We start from the raw sequence: 19,985 nt of genomic DNA, 5'->3' as shown, positions 1-19,985 counted from the left end.
CTAGAGTGTACCATTAACATTTTACTACACTTGTTTTTTCACATAATTATCCATCTACTCATTCTTCTATCCATCCATTAATCCATCTTATTTATGCATTTCAAAATAAATTGCAGATATCAGTTACCATCCCCTATATACTTTAGCTATTTATATTAACTGTTATTATAATAACTCCAGTTAATTATATGCATAGCTAAAGGTATGCATATAATTAACTGGAGTTTAATGTTTGTTCATAGTTTTTTTCTTTTGGTATAAAATTTATACACAAGGGCAAAACTCTTGTACATTCACTGAGTTATAACAAATGCATATATCTGTGAAACCCAGATGTCTATCTAGATACAGAACAATATTATCACCCCTGAAAGTGTCCCCATGCCTCTTCCCAGTCAATCCTCACCACCAGCTCCGACAGTCAACCACAGTTCTGATTTTTTCCACTATTTTTTTTTTTTTTTTTTTTTTGCGGTACACGGGCCTCTCACTGTTGCGGCCTCTCCTGTTGCGGAGCACAGGCTCCGGACGCGCAGGCTCAGCGGCCATGGCTCACGGGCCCAGCCGCTCCGCGGCATGTGGGATCTTCCCGGACCGGGGCACGAACCCGTGTCCCCTGCATCGGCAGGCGGGCTCTCAACCACTGCGCCACCAGGGAAGCCCTCCACTATTGATTAGTTTTGCCTGTTCCAAAATTTCATCTAAATGGTCTTCATACTATCGGTATTCTTTCTGGGAAGGCTTTTTTCACTTAACACGATGCTGTTAAGATTCTTGCACGTTGCTGCACCATCAACAGTTTGTTGCTTCCTACTGCCCGTTGGTATTCCACTGTGTAAATATGCCACAGTGTGTTCCTCCATTCGACTTCTGAAGGACACCAGGGCTATTTCCAGTTTGGGGCTATTGTGCATAGAGCTGCTATAAACTTTTTGTAAACACACATTTCCATTTCTCATGGATAAACGCCTAAGCATGGAATCTGTGAGTCATGGTGTAGGTGTCTGTTTAACTATATTTTAAAAACTGCCAGATATTTTCCCAAGGTGATTGCACCACTTTTCACTCACACCAACAATGCATGATAGGTACGGTTGCTCCACATCTTCACCAAAATTGGGGGTAAGTCATTGTAACTCTAATTTACATTTCTCTGATGACTCATGATGTTAAGCCCTTTGTTGTATGCTTATTGGCCATTCATACATCCACTTTTGTGAAGTGGTTATTCAAGTCGTTTTCAGTTGTATTGGGTTATTTGTCTTTTCATTATTGAGCTGCGGGAGTTCTTTATATTGTGTACCCTGGATGCCAACCATTTGTCAGATTTATGTTTTCTGAATATTTTCTCCCTATTCATGGCTTGCCTATTCATTTTCTTCAGTGTCTTTTGTGAGCAGAAGTGTTTAATTTTGATGAAGTCTAATTTGTCAATTTTTCATGGTTATTGCTTTCTATGAGCTAAGAAAACTTTGTCCATCCTCGAATCACAAAGATATCTGCCTATATTTTTCTCAAAAGCTTTAACTTTACTTTAGGTCTGATCCATATCAATTTAGTCTTTGTGCATGATTTGAGGTCGGGGTCCGAGTTAATTTTCTTCCCATATAAATCCAGTTACGCCAGAACCATTTGTTGAAAGGACTTTTCTCTTCTCTCCCCATCCCCTGTCACTGGATTGCTTTGGTACTTTTATCAAAAATAAAATGTCCAGGGGTTTCCCTGGTGGCGCAGTGGTTAATAATCCTCCTGCCAATGCAGGGGACACGGGTTCGAGCCCTGGTCCGGGAGGATACCACATGCCATAGAGCAACTAATCCTGTGCACCACAACTACTGAGCCTGCGCTCTAGAGCCCACGAGCCACAACTACTGAAGCCTGCGCACCTAGAGTCCGTGCTCTGCAACAAGAGAAGTCATCGCAAAGAGAAGCCCGTGCACCGCAACGAAGAGTAGCCCCTGCTCGCCACAACTAGAGAAAGCCTGCAGGCAGCAACAAAGACCCAACGCAGCCAAAAATAAATAAAATAAAATAAATTAATAAAATAAAATAAAATGTCCACGTGTGAGTCTGTTTCTGTGCTCCCTGTTCTGCTACACTGATCTATTCTTCTAGTCTTATGTCAAGAGCACCATGTTTTCATTACTGTAGCTTTATAGTTAATCTTGAAGTAAGATAATATAAGTCCTCCAATTTTATTGTTTCTTCAAGATGGCTTTGGATATTCTAGGTCGTTTACATAACCATATAAATTTTAGAATCCACTTGTCAACTTCTTTAAAAAAAAAAGAACCTGCATTAACTCTGTAGAGCAATTTGGGGAGAACTGGTATCTTAATAATACTGAATCTTCCAATCCACAAATATATTACATCTTTCTATTTATTTAGTCTTCCCAGATTTCTCTCAGAAAAGTTTTTTTAGCTTTAATATAGAGGTCTTGCATGTCTTTTGCTAAATTTATTCCTAAGCATTTTATGTTCTTTGTTACTATTTTTAATTGAATTTTAATTTCATTTTCCTATTGTTTGCTACTAGTATATATAGCTGGTTTTTCTATATTATCATTGTATCCTGCAATGTTACTAAATTCAATTAGTTCTAGTAATTATTTTGTACATTCCTTAGGCTTTTTTACATAAAGAATCATGTCATCTACAAATAGAAACAGTTCTACTTCTTCCTTTCCAATCTTAACACCTTTTGTTTCTTTTTCTTGTCTTATGCAGAGGTTAGGACCTCCAGGGCACTGTTTCACAAAAGCGGTGAAAGCAAGCATCCTTCCTTGTTCCCAATCTTTAGAAGGAAAGAGTTCAATATTTCATCACCTATACGATGTTAGTTGTAGGGTTTTCATAGATACCCTTCGTCAGATTGCAGACAGTCCAGTGCTTCTGTAACTTTAACGTGCACGCAAATCACCTGAAGGTCTTGTAATGCATAGCTTTAAGAAGATCCTGGGATCTTTCACTTATCCGTGAAACCCTGTGATTGGTAACAAACCTATGACTTATATTTACTTGTATTTTAATTAACTGTGGTGACAGATGATACAAAATGTGTGGAGTGGCAGACAGGTGGAGAACGGTGGGTCTCTCTAAGGGTGTGTAGCCCTGGTCCCACATAAACGGGCATCTCACGTAAAGAGTGCCTGCTTACTGGCAACGCTAACAAAACATCACTCTAAAAGCACACAAGACAGAATGGCAATATAGACCAAACTCGTGAACATTTTACACAAGTTTTAATGAATATCTCAAGGCAGATGTACATATACCCTCCCCTGCCATACACTCCTCTTACCTAAATTCCAGTGAACCCAATCGTCCTTATAGGAGGGATGAAAAATCCATTTTTCTTATTTAGTGTCAACAGCAGACATCATTAATTTATCATGATATACTTCCTCTAGATTCAGAATCCATTTGAAAATAGGATTTAGAGTCAGCACTGAAGTTGATACCTCTTTGCCCTCCTATATTAGAGCCTTTCTAATATAAGATGGGTAGCAGTCAGGATGACAGCCAGGAATTCTCCCCTCCATTTAGGCAAAGACCCAAAAGAAGAATCTAATCAATGGAGTTTGGACAAACATGCCTCAGTCCATTTTCCCTAAATTACATCCAGCTAACCAAGCCTTCTGTGTACAGAAGTGGAGAAACGGTGTCAGAAAATCCTTAGAATTGCATATCACTTTCTTGACATCTTTTTAGAGCAGGGCTTACTGAGTGTTCATTTCCTACTGTGACACATTCACTTTGACTTAAACAGTGCCTCACCTGACAGTCAATGCAGACCCCTCCACCTGCATAGATGCCTTGGCTATTCAAGCTTGCCTGCTGCCTCTCAACTTCTGGATCATAGTAACAGTCGATGGCGTGGCCATGGCAGTTGCATGCTGAAAAAAGAGCATTCTAAGTTAGTACTCCACCGTGACTACGAGACCCTTAGTAAATTCCCCCAGAGAGTATTGTTGCTACACTGAGCTACAAGAAAGTCTATTCTGGAACACCAGGGATACCCCCAGTGGAAAATTGGGGGGATTTTTACACAAAGACCCGCCTATCATCACATGCAATTTATACCTTCTTTCATCTGATGTTAAGTGAGAAAGGTTTCTCTTTTTTAAAAAATAAGATATATAATTACAAATTAAGATAAACCAAAATGCCAATTAAGCTTTATGCACAAAGAGAATATTACTACTCCTGCTATTGTCAAGAATAACTGAGGGACTTCCCTGGTGGTCCAGTGGTAAAGAATCCGCCTTACAATGCAGGGGACGCAGGTTCAATCCCTGGTCAGAGAACTAAGATCCCACACGCCGCAGAGCAACTAAAGCCCACGTGCCACAACTACTGAGCTCGTGCACCTCAACTACTGCCCGCACTGCCACCAACTACAGAGCCCACGCGCTCTGGAACCCACACGCCACAACTAGAGAAGAGAAAAACCACACTCCACAGCTAGAGAGTAGCCCGCGCACCACAACAAAGAGCCTACGCACTGCAACGAAAAAAGATCCTGCGTGCCTCAACAAAGATCCCCCGTGCCACAACTAAGACTCAAGGCAGCCTATAAATTAATTAATTAATTAATAAGAATAACTGAGTTCTTGGTACACTGTGAAAAGCATTTTACATGCATTATCTCATTTAATCTGCACAATAACTTTCTAAGGGTGGTGCTATTATGCCTATAGCCCAGATAGGGAGGCTGAGGCTTAGAGAGGTTAAGGGACGTGCACACAGTCACAGACTTCACGAGTAAGAGAGGCAGAATCCTGACTTGTCTTTCTGTGACTCCAACACCTATTCCCAGTCAACACTATAAGCCTTTCATCCCAGCACTATCTATAATAGTGATCAACTGGAAATCATCCTAACATCTAATTATAGGGAAATGGCCAAGCAAACAACAGTATATTTGCTTGCCTGTCAGTTCTATGAAGTCAAGAACTGCTCGTGTTTTGTCTGTAATAGAGCATCGTCCCCAGCACACAGTAAGTACTCAAACACTTTGTAGATACACTCGAATCCAGAGAATGACAATACTATTGAATACGTGCTATCAAAAGAGATGTCCAAGAGTTTTTCATGATATGGGAAAATATTTTAAAATATCAAGTGAAAAAGCTCAGGGTATACAATTGTATAAATAATATACCCTTGAGCATGTAAAGTATGCATGAAAAAAAACACCAGAATACCTAACAAAATATTAACAGTGGTTCTCTTTGGGTAGTAAAAGTATTAATGATTTTACTTTTAAAAAAAAATTCCCCAAGTTATCTACAAGTAATGTATGATGCTTCTAAAATTAGAAAATACGATTTAAACCCATTTAGGATTTTCATCATTGCCAAGATGAAAAAAGATCTAACAAGTAAAACACTCATTCTCTCTTAGGCAGAATATATATTCACTACATTCCACCTAGATCCAATTTTCCGAGTCTTTCTAGGAATTTGTGTTTTAATCAAGTTCTCGGATAAATCTGTTAGGGTTAGATTTTCAAGTTACCCTGTTTTTAACAGGCTGAGCCCTTTCGTATTTTCATTTCCTCAGTGGTGCCGTGATTGTTTTAAAACTTCTAAGCATTTACATTTACTACGTCAGTTATTTCTTAAGAAGTCTATTTATTCTGAATTGCAGTAACTCAAGTGGAATTTGGAAAGCATCTAACAAATATCTTAACAGGTCTGATTTCCATAGGCTGTTTATAATTTTTAACCATTGTGGCAAGTGTAAAAAGGTTAAAAACTTATGAAAGGAAATTATTTAAAATTTGTCATATGTGTTGGAGTAAAGCGTTGTCATTCACTGAGCGGTTCCATTAGTCTGGAAAACTAACCGCACGATGAATGTTGGAATTCATGTGATGACACTTATTCAGTCAAAGTATCCTAAACCAGCACCTGAAAGTATTGGAAGAAATAACCCCTGATTATTACTTTTCCCTCTTTGGGGCCCTATTATCCAGGGGTGAGGAATCAGGAATTCACTGCAAAGGAACCTGTTAACTATGACTCTAAAGTGAGAATGGCCATCCGGGTAACGACCTGGACCTAGAGATCACCTGAGCGTTCACCTTGGGCAACACCTTCCAACAATGTTAGCAACTCTCAAAGCGTGCTCAGAATTCCCCACTGGAAATGCATTTTAAGTAATTTTGCTGGTCACAGAGACCATCAGTCTTATCTCTTAAAGTTACAAGAACTATTTGGCCAGAAAGTATAAAGTATAGATTCTTCCTTACACATCTAGTTCAACAAACCTGTATCCAAACGCCTTTTGGTCATTTCAAAAAAGCAAATCCGTCTTCAAATGCTAAGAATATTCAGAAAAAATAGGCCACAGTCTCCAAAGCCAATAACTAAAAGTTACGAAAATGTTTCCAGCAATTGGAATAAATATATGGCCTTCTAAGAAGATGGGTTTAAAAGAAAATCTTCAGTTGGATGTCATGGGCTTGTTTGTTTAAATAACAGTTTTCTTAGTTTATATTGTGCCCATAATTAAAAGCAGCCTCTCCTCTTTCTTCCTTCCTTCTCTGGTCCCCTCCATCCTGCATCCCCCTCAGTCCTATTCCCTCAATACTTCCAGCTCTCTGTTTAGACATCAATCTCACCACCTCTGAATCTCGGTCATCAGAATAATTAGGATTCCAATCCAGTATCACATCCTAAGAAATGATAAGGGTTTACAATTTAATAGTGGCTACAACACATTTTAGATTGCTAAAAAGAAAGGCCAATTGTCAAAGCCCAATCCTTGCATATAGTGAATGCTTAATATATATTAACGAGCGTTATTGTTACTTTTGTTCTCATATTTGTATCTGAATTTAGAGTGGGGCACTGTTACCTCCAGTCGGTGAGTTATTTGCTGCATAAGACAGTTCTGAGTCCCTAAGACTGACATGATCTCGCCCTCTTCATGAGCATGCGGAAAACACTGCATCAGTCCTCAGAGATGGGGGGATGGGGATCATGGGTGGGGCCTCGCTTCCTAGCACCGCTCCCCCAGCACTCACCTTCACACTCATTGCTCTGCTCCCGCGTGGCAGGCCGCCAGTGCCTCTGATTGTACCCTGCACAACAGCGATCACATGTCTCCCCACAGGTGTGGTGCTGGCATTCACACCGAAACCTGAGCATGTAGCAAAGCACATCTCAGTTACTGAAAAGTTGTTTGTTTGTTTGTTTAACTGAAGTATAAGATCAGTTGCTCCTGTGTGAAAAACTGAGTCATCATGGTCGCCCATGGTACCACTGAGTGATTATGAGAACAGAGCACTTTGCATACGTTCTTTCAAGTCCCCCGATCCCGCTTACTATCTCCATTTTACAGGTGGTGACACTAAGATCCGGAGATACTTAAACACTTGCCAAAGGTCAGGAGATGATAAACCGAGGGCCAGATTTCTAATTTAAGTTTGTCTGACTCCAAAGTCCCAGCTCTTTCTTCCCTATTATGTCAGATAATGCTAAATCAACACAGGAGGAAGCAAGTGCTGAGTGTACTGAGGTGTGTTGAATATCAACATCGTCACAAAAATCTAGAGTAGTCCTGTGAGATGGGTCAGGATTTTTACTTTCCATCCGGGGTCTAGTGCAGAGATTCACCAAATCCGAGAGACAGTTGCTAACCAGATCTCAGAGGACCCTGCTCCAAGAGTCCATGCCAGCTCCAACAAACAGCTCCATCACAGGAGCCAAAGCTCAGATTACTCAACAAGGCGATGGAGTAAAGACAAAACTCGACATTCAAAGAACTAGACACCTGCCTTAGAACGTTTCTGAGCTAAAATGAAATCGTTGCAGCCATGGTGTTGGATGAGAACTCCAAGCTCTGAGCTTCCATTCGTCTGTGCTTGAAAGAGGATTCAAAACAGAGTCTAAGAAGACCCTTGGCTGTGCCCATGGGGATCCCCTCAGCTCTTCTGAGGGGAGGTGGGATGGTTACGCGCCTATGGGAAGGCGTCACGCCTCTCCCAACTCAGCTCCCCGTCAAAGCAAATGGACATAGATTTAACTGGAAGCACAGAACAGCTGGAGTCCAAACGGGCTTTTGTCAGAGATGCAATTTCAGCTCATTGCCAATGAGGTGTTTATTTGCAAGCTGAACTGAAAGAACATTTAGGGAAAATTGCTTGAAGAACATATAGTCCTATTACTCTTTTTTTTGGAGGAGGGGTTTATTGTGGAGTCCAACTACTCTTACAGGGAGATTCACATTGAGCATTGAAAAAGAAAACAGAGCTGGGAACTTGTCTGAATCATATTGTCACTCCCAAATAATTGCTTTTTCTGACTCTCAGCCCAGGTTGATGGTTGATGTAGAAAATTTGTCCTTGCATCAGTTGTAAGGATGTTATTGAAGATGTTGTTGACTGGAGAATCCTCTTCCCGACGGCCACTCCATCCACCTCCAGGTAGATTTCTCATCTGGCCCTAGCATCAACACTCATCTTCTCCTACACAACTGATTGCTTTTTAGATTATGATCATAGTGAAATATGAAACTGAGCAGATCTCCCTTTTTGAGTTGACTGCCAGGAAGCTCAGAATTAAATCTGTGATCCACCCATGTTTCCCTACATCACAGTCAGCATGGTACCCATGCTTGATTAAATCCTCCTCTGCCTCATCAAGAGGTTCTGCTTGGTTTCTGATTGTCCAGCCGTGGCTCCCTCCACTGTCACTGAATCCCCTTCAATATAAGATTATTTCCTATTCATGGAGGCCTCCATGAGTCATTTGTGCAGGTCACAACAGGCAGGGGGAGGCAAGGCAGTTGTGCTGATATAGCCCAGTGGCAAACTGAGCCTTTCACGGAGGGATGGGGAGACAGCTTCTCCACTCACACACACTGCGAGCAGTAAACTGCTCAGTGCAGAACCCCCCAGGTCCGCCAAGGGCACGGGGCTCAGCAGCTCTTCCAAGTGGGAAGCTCAACCCCTCTCCGATGACTTCTCCTCCTCTCCCAGGTGGCATCACTTCATCTCAGGCTCAGGGACCAAGAGGGACCTCTTTTCTCCCCTCTCGTTCCAACTCAGGTCTTCCCTGACCCGGCTTCTAGTGCCTTAGGGCCTACCCTTCGGGAGTCTACACGGCAGCGATGGTTTAATCATTAATAAGCTCCTTGCTGATTAAGGGCTAGTCAGTTGATGGATTCACACTGCTATCTCAGAGAGCACCGCCGGATCCCTGAAGGAGGGCTGACAGGCTTAGGGATTGTTTCTGGACAGGGAGAAGGGCGTCACAAACTTACCACACAAGTTGGTAGCTGGCATCTCTGCCTGACCATGAAGCTAGGCCTTATGATGTACAAACCTGAATTTGACTAACAGTAAAATGTACCCCTGGTAAATGCTGCTCGTGTGGAATTGGAGACTTTAAATAAAACACTGAGAGACAATCATTACTATATCCAGCGTCTGGTAATTTCCAGCCCTTCGAAGTATCCTTCCTAAGGTGATAACACGAGTGTATACAATTGCATAACACAATATTTGAGATCCATGCATCTTACTGTATGCGAAATATACCTCAATGAAAAGCAAAACAGTGTTACACCCATGTTCATAGCAGAATTATTCACAATAGCTAAAGGATGGCAGTAACCTAACTGTCCATCAACAGATGAACGGGTAAGCAAAACGTGGTGTATATATAATGAAATATTATTCAGCCTTTAAAAGGAAGGAAATTCTGACACGTGCTATAGTGAGGACAGTATATGCTAAGTGAAATAAGCCAGTCACAAAAAGACAAATATTGTGTGATTCCACTTCTACAAGGCACTTAGAGTAGCCAAATTCATAGGGTAGAATGGTGTTGCCAGGGGTTGCTGGGAGGAGGGAATGCAGAGCTGCTGTTTCATGTGTACAGAGTTTCAGTTCTGCGCAATGAAAAGAGTGCTTGGCTGCACAACAATGTGAGTGAACTGAACACCAGTGAACTTAAACCACCCCCACTTAAGAATGGTTAAGACGGTAAACTTTATATTATGTGCACTTCACCACAATTTTAAAGATGAAAAAGGATTTGAAAACATTTACCCCTGATCTCACTAGACCAGGGATGACAAACAAATATTATTTCTCTTGCCAACTCTACTCAATTATTTGTGGCTGCCTGGGGCACTGTCTGGAGCAGGGGTGGGGGAAGGGGGTCTGGGTGGCTTTGTACCTGATCATGCATAGAGTGCTGTGATTGATTAACTATGTCTGCTATGGGCTGGTTGCAGGTGAGAGGGAAGTGTAGCGGTGGAGGAGGGGAGACATACACATCACCTACTTGTTGGCATTGCAACATTCTTGTTGCCGGCAGGAACTTAGAAGTATTTAACAGGATGCAAACATCTACTGAAACAATTAGATTTATGCATAGAAAGCTGAAAAATCTGTACAGTGTACTCACAGTTTTTCAGGATTGTTTGCACTGCACACTTCAGCATGGCCATTGCAAACACACCGCCCGCCGATGCTGATATCCTTTATGCTATAATAATACTATAGAACAGAAAAGAGAACGTGTCAGTTTTACTAAACCCCAACGTAAACTTTCCTTTCCTAACCTTTAACATACATCTGTATTGACCCCGCTTCCTTCCATCCTGTACTCCTGAGCCTCCCTCAACACAAAAGGGAGCCGCGTTTGGGTGTAACTTTTCTTACAAAGCAAATACGTTCCCCAATCAAATTGAATAGCCCACTGCTGAATCTGTCCATTTTTAAAAATCAAATGCTTTAAATGCACGGAGGGAAATGACCTCGGACAAGAATCATACCCTACAGCCTTTGGGAAAGGGATTAAGTGCTTCCTAGTTTCTCTTTTTTTAAAATGTAAATCTGAGTTCCATAAATTGGACATATCTATCTACCAAAAGACATCATTTTTATAACAAAAATTTTGTAACTACCGTGTTTAGGGCTTCAGGAAAGGAGAGAATATTCACAAAGATGGGTCAGATACAGCGCTGATACCGCTAGCAGTTGCGGAAGCCTTGCTAGGTCAGGGTTAATGAAGCCAAAGGCAGAGGTTCAAGCTCCAAAAGGCCAGACAGTTTCAGATCCAGCTAAGGCTCGGTCCCTAGACCAGGCCAGCGATATGCACAGGCCATCTCGTGGACCAGGCATGTCCCCAGCACGGTGGAGGCCTCTCTACTTGGGACCGTAGGTGGCCCCATCCGCCGGCTCCCTTACTTCTCAGACTTGGCAGGAGGCACAGGACTCAGTAAGAATTCAGAGGGTGTGAAATCATCTTTCTCATTGAGGTCAGGCCACCAGTGAGAATATCGGTCAGTGAGGAAGTCTGTGAATTCACAGGGACAAGAGGATTTTGTATCTTTTTGTTGTTGCTGAGATTAGTCATCCTAAACCTCCCCACAGTCACTCAGGGCTGGGTTCTGTTCTGATCTCCTCCCTAAAAGCTGTTAAGTGTCTTAGCTTCCCGGCAATGTCTTACTTAGTCTAAAGGCATCAACAATCCCTCTTGTTAATATGGATAAAATTCAGTATTGGAGGGCTTCCGTGACAAGTTCATACTCAGAAGCTTTCATGCTGATCACCACAGAAATTTCCCTCTACACGTGGGTTAGGGCAGCAGCGGCAAGAGAGAAGCCTTCCATCAGCCTTCACCCCAGCACACATGATACGTGTGATAGGACACCTGGTATTCTGGCTCGTCCACTTAAAGAAGCAACCTAGACCGCTGGGGAGGGAGTGTCAAGATTATATATGTGATGCACTCCACAAAAAATTACTTAACAGAGAAGATTACATTCACCTAAGTGAAAAGAAATCTACATACATACGAGTACCAATCTTGCAACCCTAAAAAGACAAAAAAAAAAGTGGTGAGGTACATTTGTGGCGAGGCTCCAAAACACCTGGAGGAATGGAAACGCAGTATGGCTACAGTTGATCAGAAAGCCCGGCTCGCCGTTGTAAATTGCGTTCTTGGATCCAGTTGTAGTTCCCACATACAACAGCTCAGAGGGAGCTAAGGGGGCTTAAAAAGTCAGAAAACAGGGCTTCCCTGGTGGCGCAGTGGTTGGGCGTCTGCCTGTTGATGCAGGAGACATGGGTTCGTGCCCCGGTCTGGGAAAATCACACACGATGCGTAGCGGCTGGGCCCGTGAGCCATGGCCGCTGAGCCTGCGCGGCTGGAGCCTGTGCTCCGCAACGGGAGAGGCCACAACAGTGAGAGGCCCGCGTACCGCAAAAAAAAAAAAAAAGTCAGAAAACAGGCCACCTACACTCCAGATGACTGGCCTTTTTGGAAAATGCTCAAAACTGTAGCAAAACCTAACTTTTCTCTCTCCCTTCCTTTCCCAGCTCCCTGACTTACTTCCCTAAGAAGCCAAACTCTGTAAGGTAAGCTGGCATCTTCCATTCACCCTCCCAGGTCCACTCTCCACCCCTCTCCACCCTGCCCTTTGCCCTGGGGCTAAACTTTATGGGATGACAAGGGCCTCTTGTTCTCTGGCCTCCTGTTAGGTTTGACAATTGGGAGGAACTGGGAGGGAATCAGAGGGTGGGAGAAGAGTGAGCTCGGGGTATTTATTCTGCTGGTTCCCTCTGTGCCCAGGCGACAGGGTGCCGTCCTGACACTGAGAGTAGACGATGTCCATCTAACCCTAGGGGAGTGTACTGCTGCTCACCAATGCCCACACCCCTCTGCTTTGGCTCGATTACATCACCCAGCCTCCTGCATCTCCACGGGGCTCTACGACCAGTTCCTGCCAATGGAAGTGAGCCCTGTGGTTACGAGATTGTTCCTCCCTATGCTCTTTCTCTCTTCCCTCATCCGCTGACCAGGTGCAGGAGGTGCAGAGGAGGACCCTGAGGTCCTACAGGATGGCTGTGCCTCTACAGAGAAACAGCCTGGTTCCCTGAATAACTGTGTGGAGCTGATCCCACCTGCTGACCCACATTAGACCGTGACATGAGCAAAAAATTAACCTTTATTGTGTTCGCCTCTGAGACTTGGGGATTATTTGTTATAAGAGCAGACTAATACCAGGATGGCTGTCCTCTTTTGCCTTTCATCTTCTCTGAATATGATTTGTCTTTAACCACCAAACTTCTAAGCTATACCTAATATTTCAGACAAGAACGACTCTTACGCCTATGACATTACTGGCTATAAAAGTTTACTTGAAGGAGTTCGAGGCAATGAACTTGATAAGCAAACAAGGTACCAAAAGCTGCTGTCTTGGCCCGTCAAAGCACTACTCACCCGCCGGGTGACGGTTGGATCTCTCTGTGCTTTGGAGATGAGGTGTCCAAGAAGAGTGTTGGTTCGGAGAAAACGCAGGCGGATGTTCGTTGCCTTGGTGAACTCTCTCAGGGTGTGAGAGAAAGTAAAATTTTTTGCGCCTGGACGACCATTTATCAAGGACACCACAACCTAAAAGAACCACACACACATAGAGGGGGAAAAAAGTCCTTTTATCAAAATTTAGCTGCAAGTAACTAAAAATAACTCACATGCCCCCGAACACTTACTTGGTTTCTTTGAGTCATTAGATGTTTCAAAACCTGGGCTTTCAGGTTTTATAAATCATTTCATTTACAAACCCTTTGTTCTATCACTGTCATTGTGGGGCTATACACACTATGAAATGTTCAAAGTATAACATGAAAATCTACAAATATAAAGAAACAATTTTTGTCAAGCTGCATCAACGAAACAAAGCTAAAGTAATCTAAAATCCCGAAAGAGGGTGGAAAAAGGAAGTCTTTGGATATAAAGTTGACAGTGAACAGGACAAAAAAAAGTCTATATAAAACCCAGGTTTAGGTGTTTTTTTGGCCACACCGCGCAGCACGCGAGATCTTAGTTCCCCGACCAGGGATCGAACCCGCACCCCCTGCAGTGGAATCGTGAAGCCTTAACCACTGGACCGTCAGGGAAGTCCCCCAGGTTTTGTTTTAAAGCTTGAGGCGATGAAGTCCAAGTCCCAACCAGTTACTGAGACATGAAACACTGACCGATCACTGGAAGATACTAGACACAGCTGCTCAAGAAAGATCTCTCTACCTAAGGAGAACGAGACTGACACCCTTTAAAGAAGTTCATTTGAAACTCACTCCATGGGATGCTTCTCTGATTTTCCCCACTCTCTTTTCTCATCTTCCCTAACAACAGCCTGGCTGACTTCACAAGGACCACATGCAACCCCAATGAGACAGCAATTGTTTTCTCCCCTACAGATGATGCCCATCCTGCCAAAAAGGATCAGGGATCAGTTCTGCCACCAACCCCTCCTCTCACCACTCTTAGGGGAGGTAATGTGCTTGTGAAGCAGTGGGAGGGTGCTTCACCACAATCACCAGTGACCCACTTTCTAAATAGTCCACCAGAAAAAAAGAGTTCAAGACCTGTGGGCCGTGAATCCAGAATCCTGAATTCCCAAGGAAAATTAGACCTCAAATAGAATGTGCAATGTCAATTATACCTCAATTTAAAAAAAAAGATTTCCAACCCAACTCAATCTGGGAGTCTTCGATGTGATTCCTTTCCATCTATGTTAGATTTCCTTGAAGGTGCAAGTTTCACAATTATGAAAAATGTGGCATCTTCATGTTCACTTCTGAGTCCTATCTCTCAAGGCCTCCCAAATCTACTTACCTCACCATTCTCCAATGGCACGATCCGGGAGTAATCAGTAGTACAAAGTACATCGTCGTCTCGCGTGATCGCCCTATTTGCTTCCTGTCCAAACTGTTCCAAACAGTCTACTTTAGAATCTAGGAGGGAAACATGTTAGTACTGTAAAATAAAATATTATCATCTTGCTGTAAATCTCTTAAGAAATCTTATGTTTACTTAAGAATATACACGAAAAGGGAAAGAACAGAGAAGCATTTAAGATTTTTAGACGGAAGCTTAGAATGAAATTCTTAATTCACGAAGGAAAATACCAAGTCATTTCAGGCCACGTGACTTTCAACAGAAATGTCTGGAGATATGGTTCTAAATCCTCATTCCTCATTAGGCAAGTTTACCCTCTAAGGAGCATTCCTGGAAAACCCAATGCCTTTGTAAGCCAAATTCCTGTCCACCTCAATTTGTCACAGGGTTCAGAGACCCAGACATTCTTCATTAGTGAAAAAGACAAGGTCAAGGTAAGTAATGTGAAAGGCAGGATCCATAAAGATGGAGCTTAGTTCCTAATTCTACATAAAAGGAAATGGACTGCGACTTCCCTGGTGGCGCACTGGTTAAGACTCCACGGTCCCAATGCAGGGGGCCTGGGTTTGCTTCCTGGTCAGGGAACTAGATCCCACATGAATTGCCACAACTAAGAGCCCGCATGCCTCAACTAAGGAGCCTGCCTGCTGCAACTAAGACCCGGCACAACCAAATAAATAAATAAAATATTTTTTAAAATAGGGACTTCCCTGGTGGCGCAGTGGTTAAGAATCCACCTGTCAATGCAGGGGACACAGGTTGGATCCCTGGTCCAGGAAAATCCCACGTGCCGTGGAGCAACTAAGCCCATACGCCACAACTACTGAGCTCTCGTGCCACAACTGCTGAAGCCCATGCGCTTAGAGCCCGTGCTCCACAACAGAAGCCACCAAAATGAGAAGCACACATACTGCAACAAAGAGTAGCCCCCGCTCGCAGCAACTAGAGAAAGCCCACATTCGGCAACGAAGACCCAATGCAGCTAAAAATAAATAAATACAATAAATAAAAATTTTTAAAAATATATATATTAAAAAAAAGGAAATGGACTGAAGCTATGGCCCAGTTATAGGTACACTGCTTCCCCCTAAATAGTAGCAAGAACCATTATCATAAGAGGTGTTTCAACCCCAGTTATACATGTGTATCCTTGGAATTCATGCAAGTGCGCTTGAGAAATAGGGATGTTCCAAGGGTAACCTAGCAAGTTAAAATTGACCAGCCCCTGACTAGCCACACTGAGAGACTAATTTTCTACTTAAACCCACAGTCTTGATCTGCTGCCAATAATTCAAACCCCTCATAACATGGTAGGCTAGATTACTTACGAGCAAAATATTGCCAAGGTGAGTAGGTGCTTCCGAAGTCGACGGATCTTTCCAAGACCCAAAGATCAGGGCGAGGAGAATTTGCAAATTTGATTAAAATATAGGCCACCTGGAAAAGCTGATAAAGCAAAGGACATACAGTTACTCAAGTCGCCGCATCTGTCCACACCCTCCATCATCTCTATATGATGCTGGTTCCCAAGGCAACACATCTAGCCACACCTCTCCCAAGATCCAGATCCCATTTCTAACTGCCTACTGGACATCTCTAATTGGATGCAGTCTCTCAAGCTTATCATGCTCAAAACCCAAATAATCATTTGTTCTCTTTCCACCGAATCTATCCATTAATCTTTGTCACATCTTAATCATTATACCCTTGAGTTTCAACCAGCCTACACAGCACCTTCAAGTTTGTACATTCAGAGAAGTCTGATGTCAAACAACAACCATCGTGGGCTAAGCTCTTCCAGGAGCAAGAGCCGGTAGTACAGCCCTGAGCGTCTCCCGTGAGTGACACAGCCCTGGTTCCAGATCTTGGAGAGCTCACGGCTGCAGAACTGAGACCTGAGCGGCTGCCTGGTACAGGGTAGCACCTCCTTCTCCTGTGCCATCTCCACTCACCCCCTCTTTTCCTGATTTCTCTCCCTCTTACTGATTTTCTTGTTCATCCTCATCGCTCTTTGCCCACGGCCAGGACAATGCAAACGTATGGGAGACATGAAGCGCAGCTTTGGTCCAGTTTCTTCATCCTCCCACTCTTGAATCCCAGTATGCCTCCATGATGGACCCCAGGAGTCCCTGCAGTCCGCTCCCACCCCCTTCCCTCAAAACTTATATCTGGCTTGACTTGTGAACCCTGAGAGTCTATATGCTTAGCAAAGTGCCTAGTATGAGTTCATTGTTCATGACAATGAACATGGGTGTTAAACGAATCTGCTAACATGTTAAGAACTGGGGATTATCCCCATCCCCCCACTCCCCAACCACGAGGAAGAGATTCCACAGTGACTTTCAGAAAAGACTCTGCCACCTTATTAACTAGCCCAGTAGAGCCATTTGAACAATGAGCTCATCTAGTTAGAGAGAGAGGCAGTACTCAGACCCTGTGGGATCCTTTTATTTCTTAGGGAAAAAAAATAAGGGATTTTCATCTGTATATTTTTCACATACAATAGTATGGTAAGAGTCATTTATTTATTTATTTATTTATTTATTTATTTATTTATTTATTTATTTGCGGTACACGGGCCTCTCACCGTAGTGGCCTCTCCCGTTGCGGAGCACAGGCTCCAGATGCGCAGGCTCAGCGGCCATGGCTCACGGGCCCAGCCGCTCCACGGCATGTGGGATCTTCCCGGACTGGGGCACGAACCCGTGTCCCCTGCATCGGCAGGCGGACTCTCAACCACTGCGCCACCAGGGAAGCCCCCATATATATTTTTTAAAGTCTCAGAGCTACTAGTTGATTGTGAATGTTCCCAACTCGACACTAGAAGCCAAAATCTCTAGGGCAATTGTTCTCAAATTTTAGTCTCAAGATACCTTTACATTTTTAAAAATTATGGAGGACTTTCAAAAGCTTTTCCTTACGTGGGCTATGTCTATTAATTAAGAAATGCCATATTAAAAATTAAGGCTGAGAAATTTTTAAAATACATCTTACTAATTCATTTAAAATAATAAAGCATTACATTTTAACATAAATACCATATTTTATGAAAAAAATACTATATTTTCCAAAACATAAAAATTATAGTGAGAAGAGTGGCTTTGATTTACATTTTTAAAATCTCTTTCAATGTCTGCCTTCATAGAAAACAGCTGGATTCTCATAGCCACTTCTTCAGTTTGTTGTAATAACGTTGTTTGGTTTGAAGTATTTGAAGAAAATCTGGCCTCCCATAGATCTGTAATAGGAAAAAGGACTTAAGAGCTTGTGGACCTCCTGAAAGGTCTTAGGAACCCCATGGGTTCTCAACCGCACTTTGAGAACCACTGATCTTGGTCACAGAGATTATCCTTTGCTCTAAGAAGCCCCTTTGCTTACTTCTCTGTGGAAGGAAGAATTGTCACACCAATTACTGAAAACCCTAAGTTCAGCCAGTTTTGTCTCAAACACTCGCTCTTTGATCTTGAAAAATCTGCTTCCCTGGGTTCAGATTAACACTCTCAGATTTTCTACCCATCCTTGGAAGAAAATGATCCAACCTCATGTAAAGTAGCAGGATACAAAATTAATGTACAAAAATCTCTGGCATTCCTATACACTAATGACAAAAAATTTGAAAGAGAAATTAAGGAAACACTCCCATTTACCATTGCAACAAAGAGAATAAAATACCTAGGAATAAACTTACCTAAGTAGACAAAAGACCTGTATGCAGAAAACTGTAAGACACTGATGAAAGAAATTAAAGATGATACAAACAGATGGAGAGGTATACCATGTTCTTGGATTGGAAGAATCAACATTGTAAAAATGACTGTACTACCCAAGAAAATCTACAGAGTCAATACATCCCTATCAAACTACCAATGGCATTTTTCACAGAACTAGAACAAATAATTTCACAATTTGTATGGAAACACAAAAGGCCCCGAATAGCCAAAGCAATCTTGAGAACGAAAAATGGAGCTGGAGGAATCAGGCTCCCTGACTTCAGACTATACTACAAAGCTACAGCAATCAAGACAGTATGGTAGTGGCACAAAAACAGAAATATAGATAAATGGAAAAGGATAGAAAGCCCAGAGATAAACCCACGCACCTATGGTCACCTTATCTTTGATAAAGGAGGCAAGAATATACAATGGAGAAAAGACAGCCTCTTCAATAAGTGGTACTGAGAAAACTGGACAGCTACATGTGAAAGAATGAAATTAGAACACTTCCTAACACCATACACAAAAATAAACTCAAAATGGATTAAAGATCTAAATGTAAGACCAGACACTATAAAACTCAGAGGAAAACATAGGCAGAACACTCTATGACATAAATCAGAGCAAGATCCTTTTTGACCCACCTCCTAGAGAAATGGAAGTAAAAACAAAAATAAACAAATGGGACCTAATGAAACTTAAAAGCTTTTGCACAGCAAAGGAAACCATAAACAAGACAAAAAGACAACCTTCAGAATGGGAGAAAATATTTGCAAATGAAGCAACTGACAAAGGATTAATCTCCAAAATACACAAGCAGCTCATGCAGCTTAATATCAAAAAACAAACAACCCAATCCAAAAATGGGCAGAAGACCTAAATAGACATTTCTCCAAAGAAGATATACAGATTGCCAACAAACACATGAAAGGATGCTCAACATCACTAATCATTAGAGAAATGCAAATCAAAACCACAATGAGGTATCACCTCACACCGGTCAGAATGGCCATCATCAAAAAATCTACAAACAATAAATGCTGGAGAGGGTGTGGAGAAAAGGGAACCCTCTTGCACTGTTGGTGGGAATGTAAATTGATACAGCCACTATGGAGAACAGTACGGAGGTTCCTTAAAAAACTACAAATAGAACTACCATATGACCCAGCAATCCCACTACTGGGCATATACCATGAGAAAACCGTAATTCAAAAAGAGACATGCACCACAATGTTCATTGCAGCACTATTTACAATAGCCAGGACATGGAAGCAACCCAAGTGTCCATCGACAGATGAATGGAGAAAGAAGATGTGGCACATATATACAATGGAATATTACTCAGCCATAAAAGGAAATGAAATTGAGTCATTTGTAGTGAGGTGGATGGACCTATAGTCTGTCATACAGAGTGAAGTAATACAGAGTGAAGAAAGTCAGAAAGAGAAAAATAAATACGGTATGCTAACACATATATATGGAATCTAAAAAAAAAAAAAAAACTTTCTGATGAACCTAGGGGCAGGACAGGAATAAAGACGCAGACATAGAGAATGGACTTGAGG

The 19,985-nt window shown here is 42.3% G+C and overlaps 1 protein-coding gene across 1 annotated transcript in view; it reads right to left on the bottom strand.

Annotated features, from left to right (window-relative positions):
• LAMA3 (laminin subunit alpha 3) overlaps positions 1-19,985 on the bottom strand; it is a 225,570-nt gene that overhangs the window by 155,651 nt on the left and 49,934 nt on the right. Inside the window, exons 3-8 of the mRNA XM_027127533.1 lie at positions 16,036-16,153; positions 14,645-14,763; positions 13,250-13,420; positions 10,427-10,518; positions 7,036-7,151; positions 3,780-3,898 (exon numbers count right to left, since the gene is read on the bottom strand). Of these exons, the coding sequence (XP_026983334.1) occupies positions 3,780-3,898; positions 7,036-7,151; positions 10,427-10,518; positions 13,250-13,420; positions 14,645-14,763; positions 16,036-16,153 (735 nt within the window). The remainder of the gene's footprint in view (positions 1-3,779; positions 3,899-7,035; positions 7,152-10,426; positions 10,519-13,249; positions 13,421-14,644; positions 14,764-16,035; positions 16,154-19,985) is intronic.

The sequence above is a fragment of the Aethalodelphis obliquidens genome, unplaced genomic scaffold (genome assembly GCF_003676395.1).
Source record: "Aethalodelphis obliquidens isolate GAN/ISIS:26980383/991018 unplaced genomic scaffold, ASM367639v1 scaffold32, whole genome shotgun sequence".
Lineage (NCBI taxonomy): Eukaryota > Metazoa > Chordata > Mammalia > Artiodactyla > Delphinidae > Aethalodelphis > Aethalodelphis obliquidens.
Note: the sequence above shows the minus strand (reverse complement) of the source record. Positions and strands in the feature narration are given on the sequence as shown.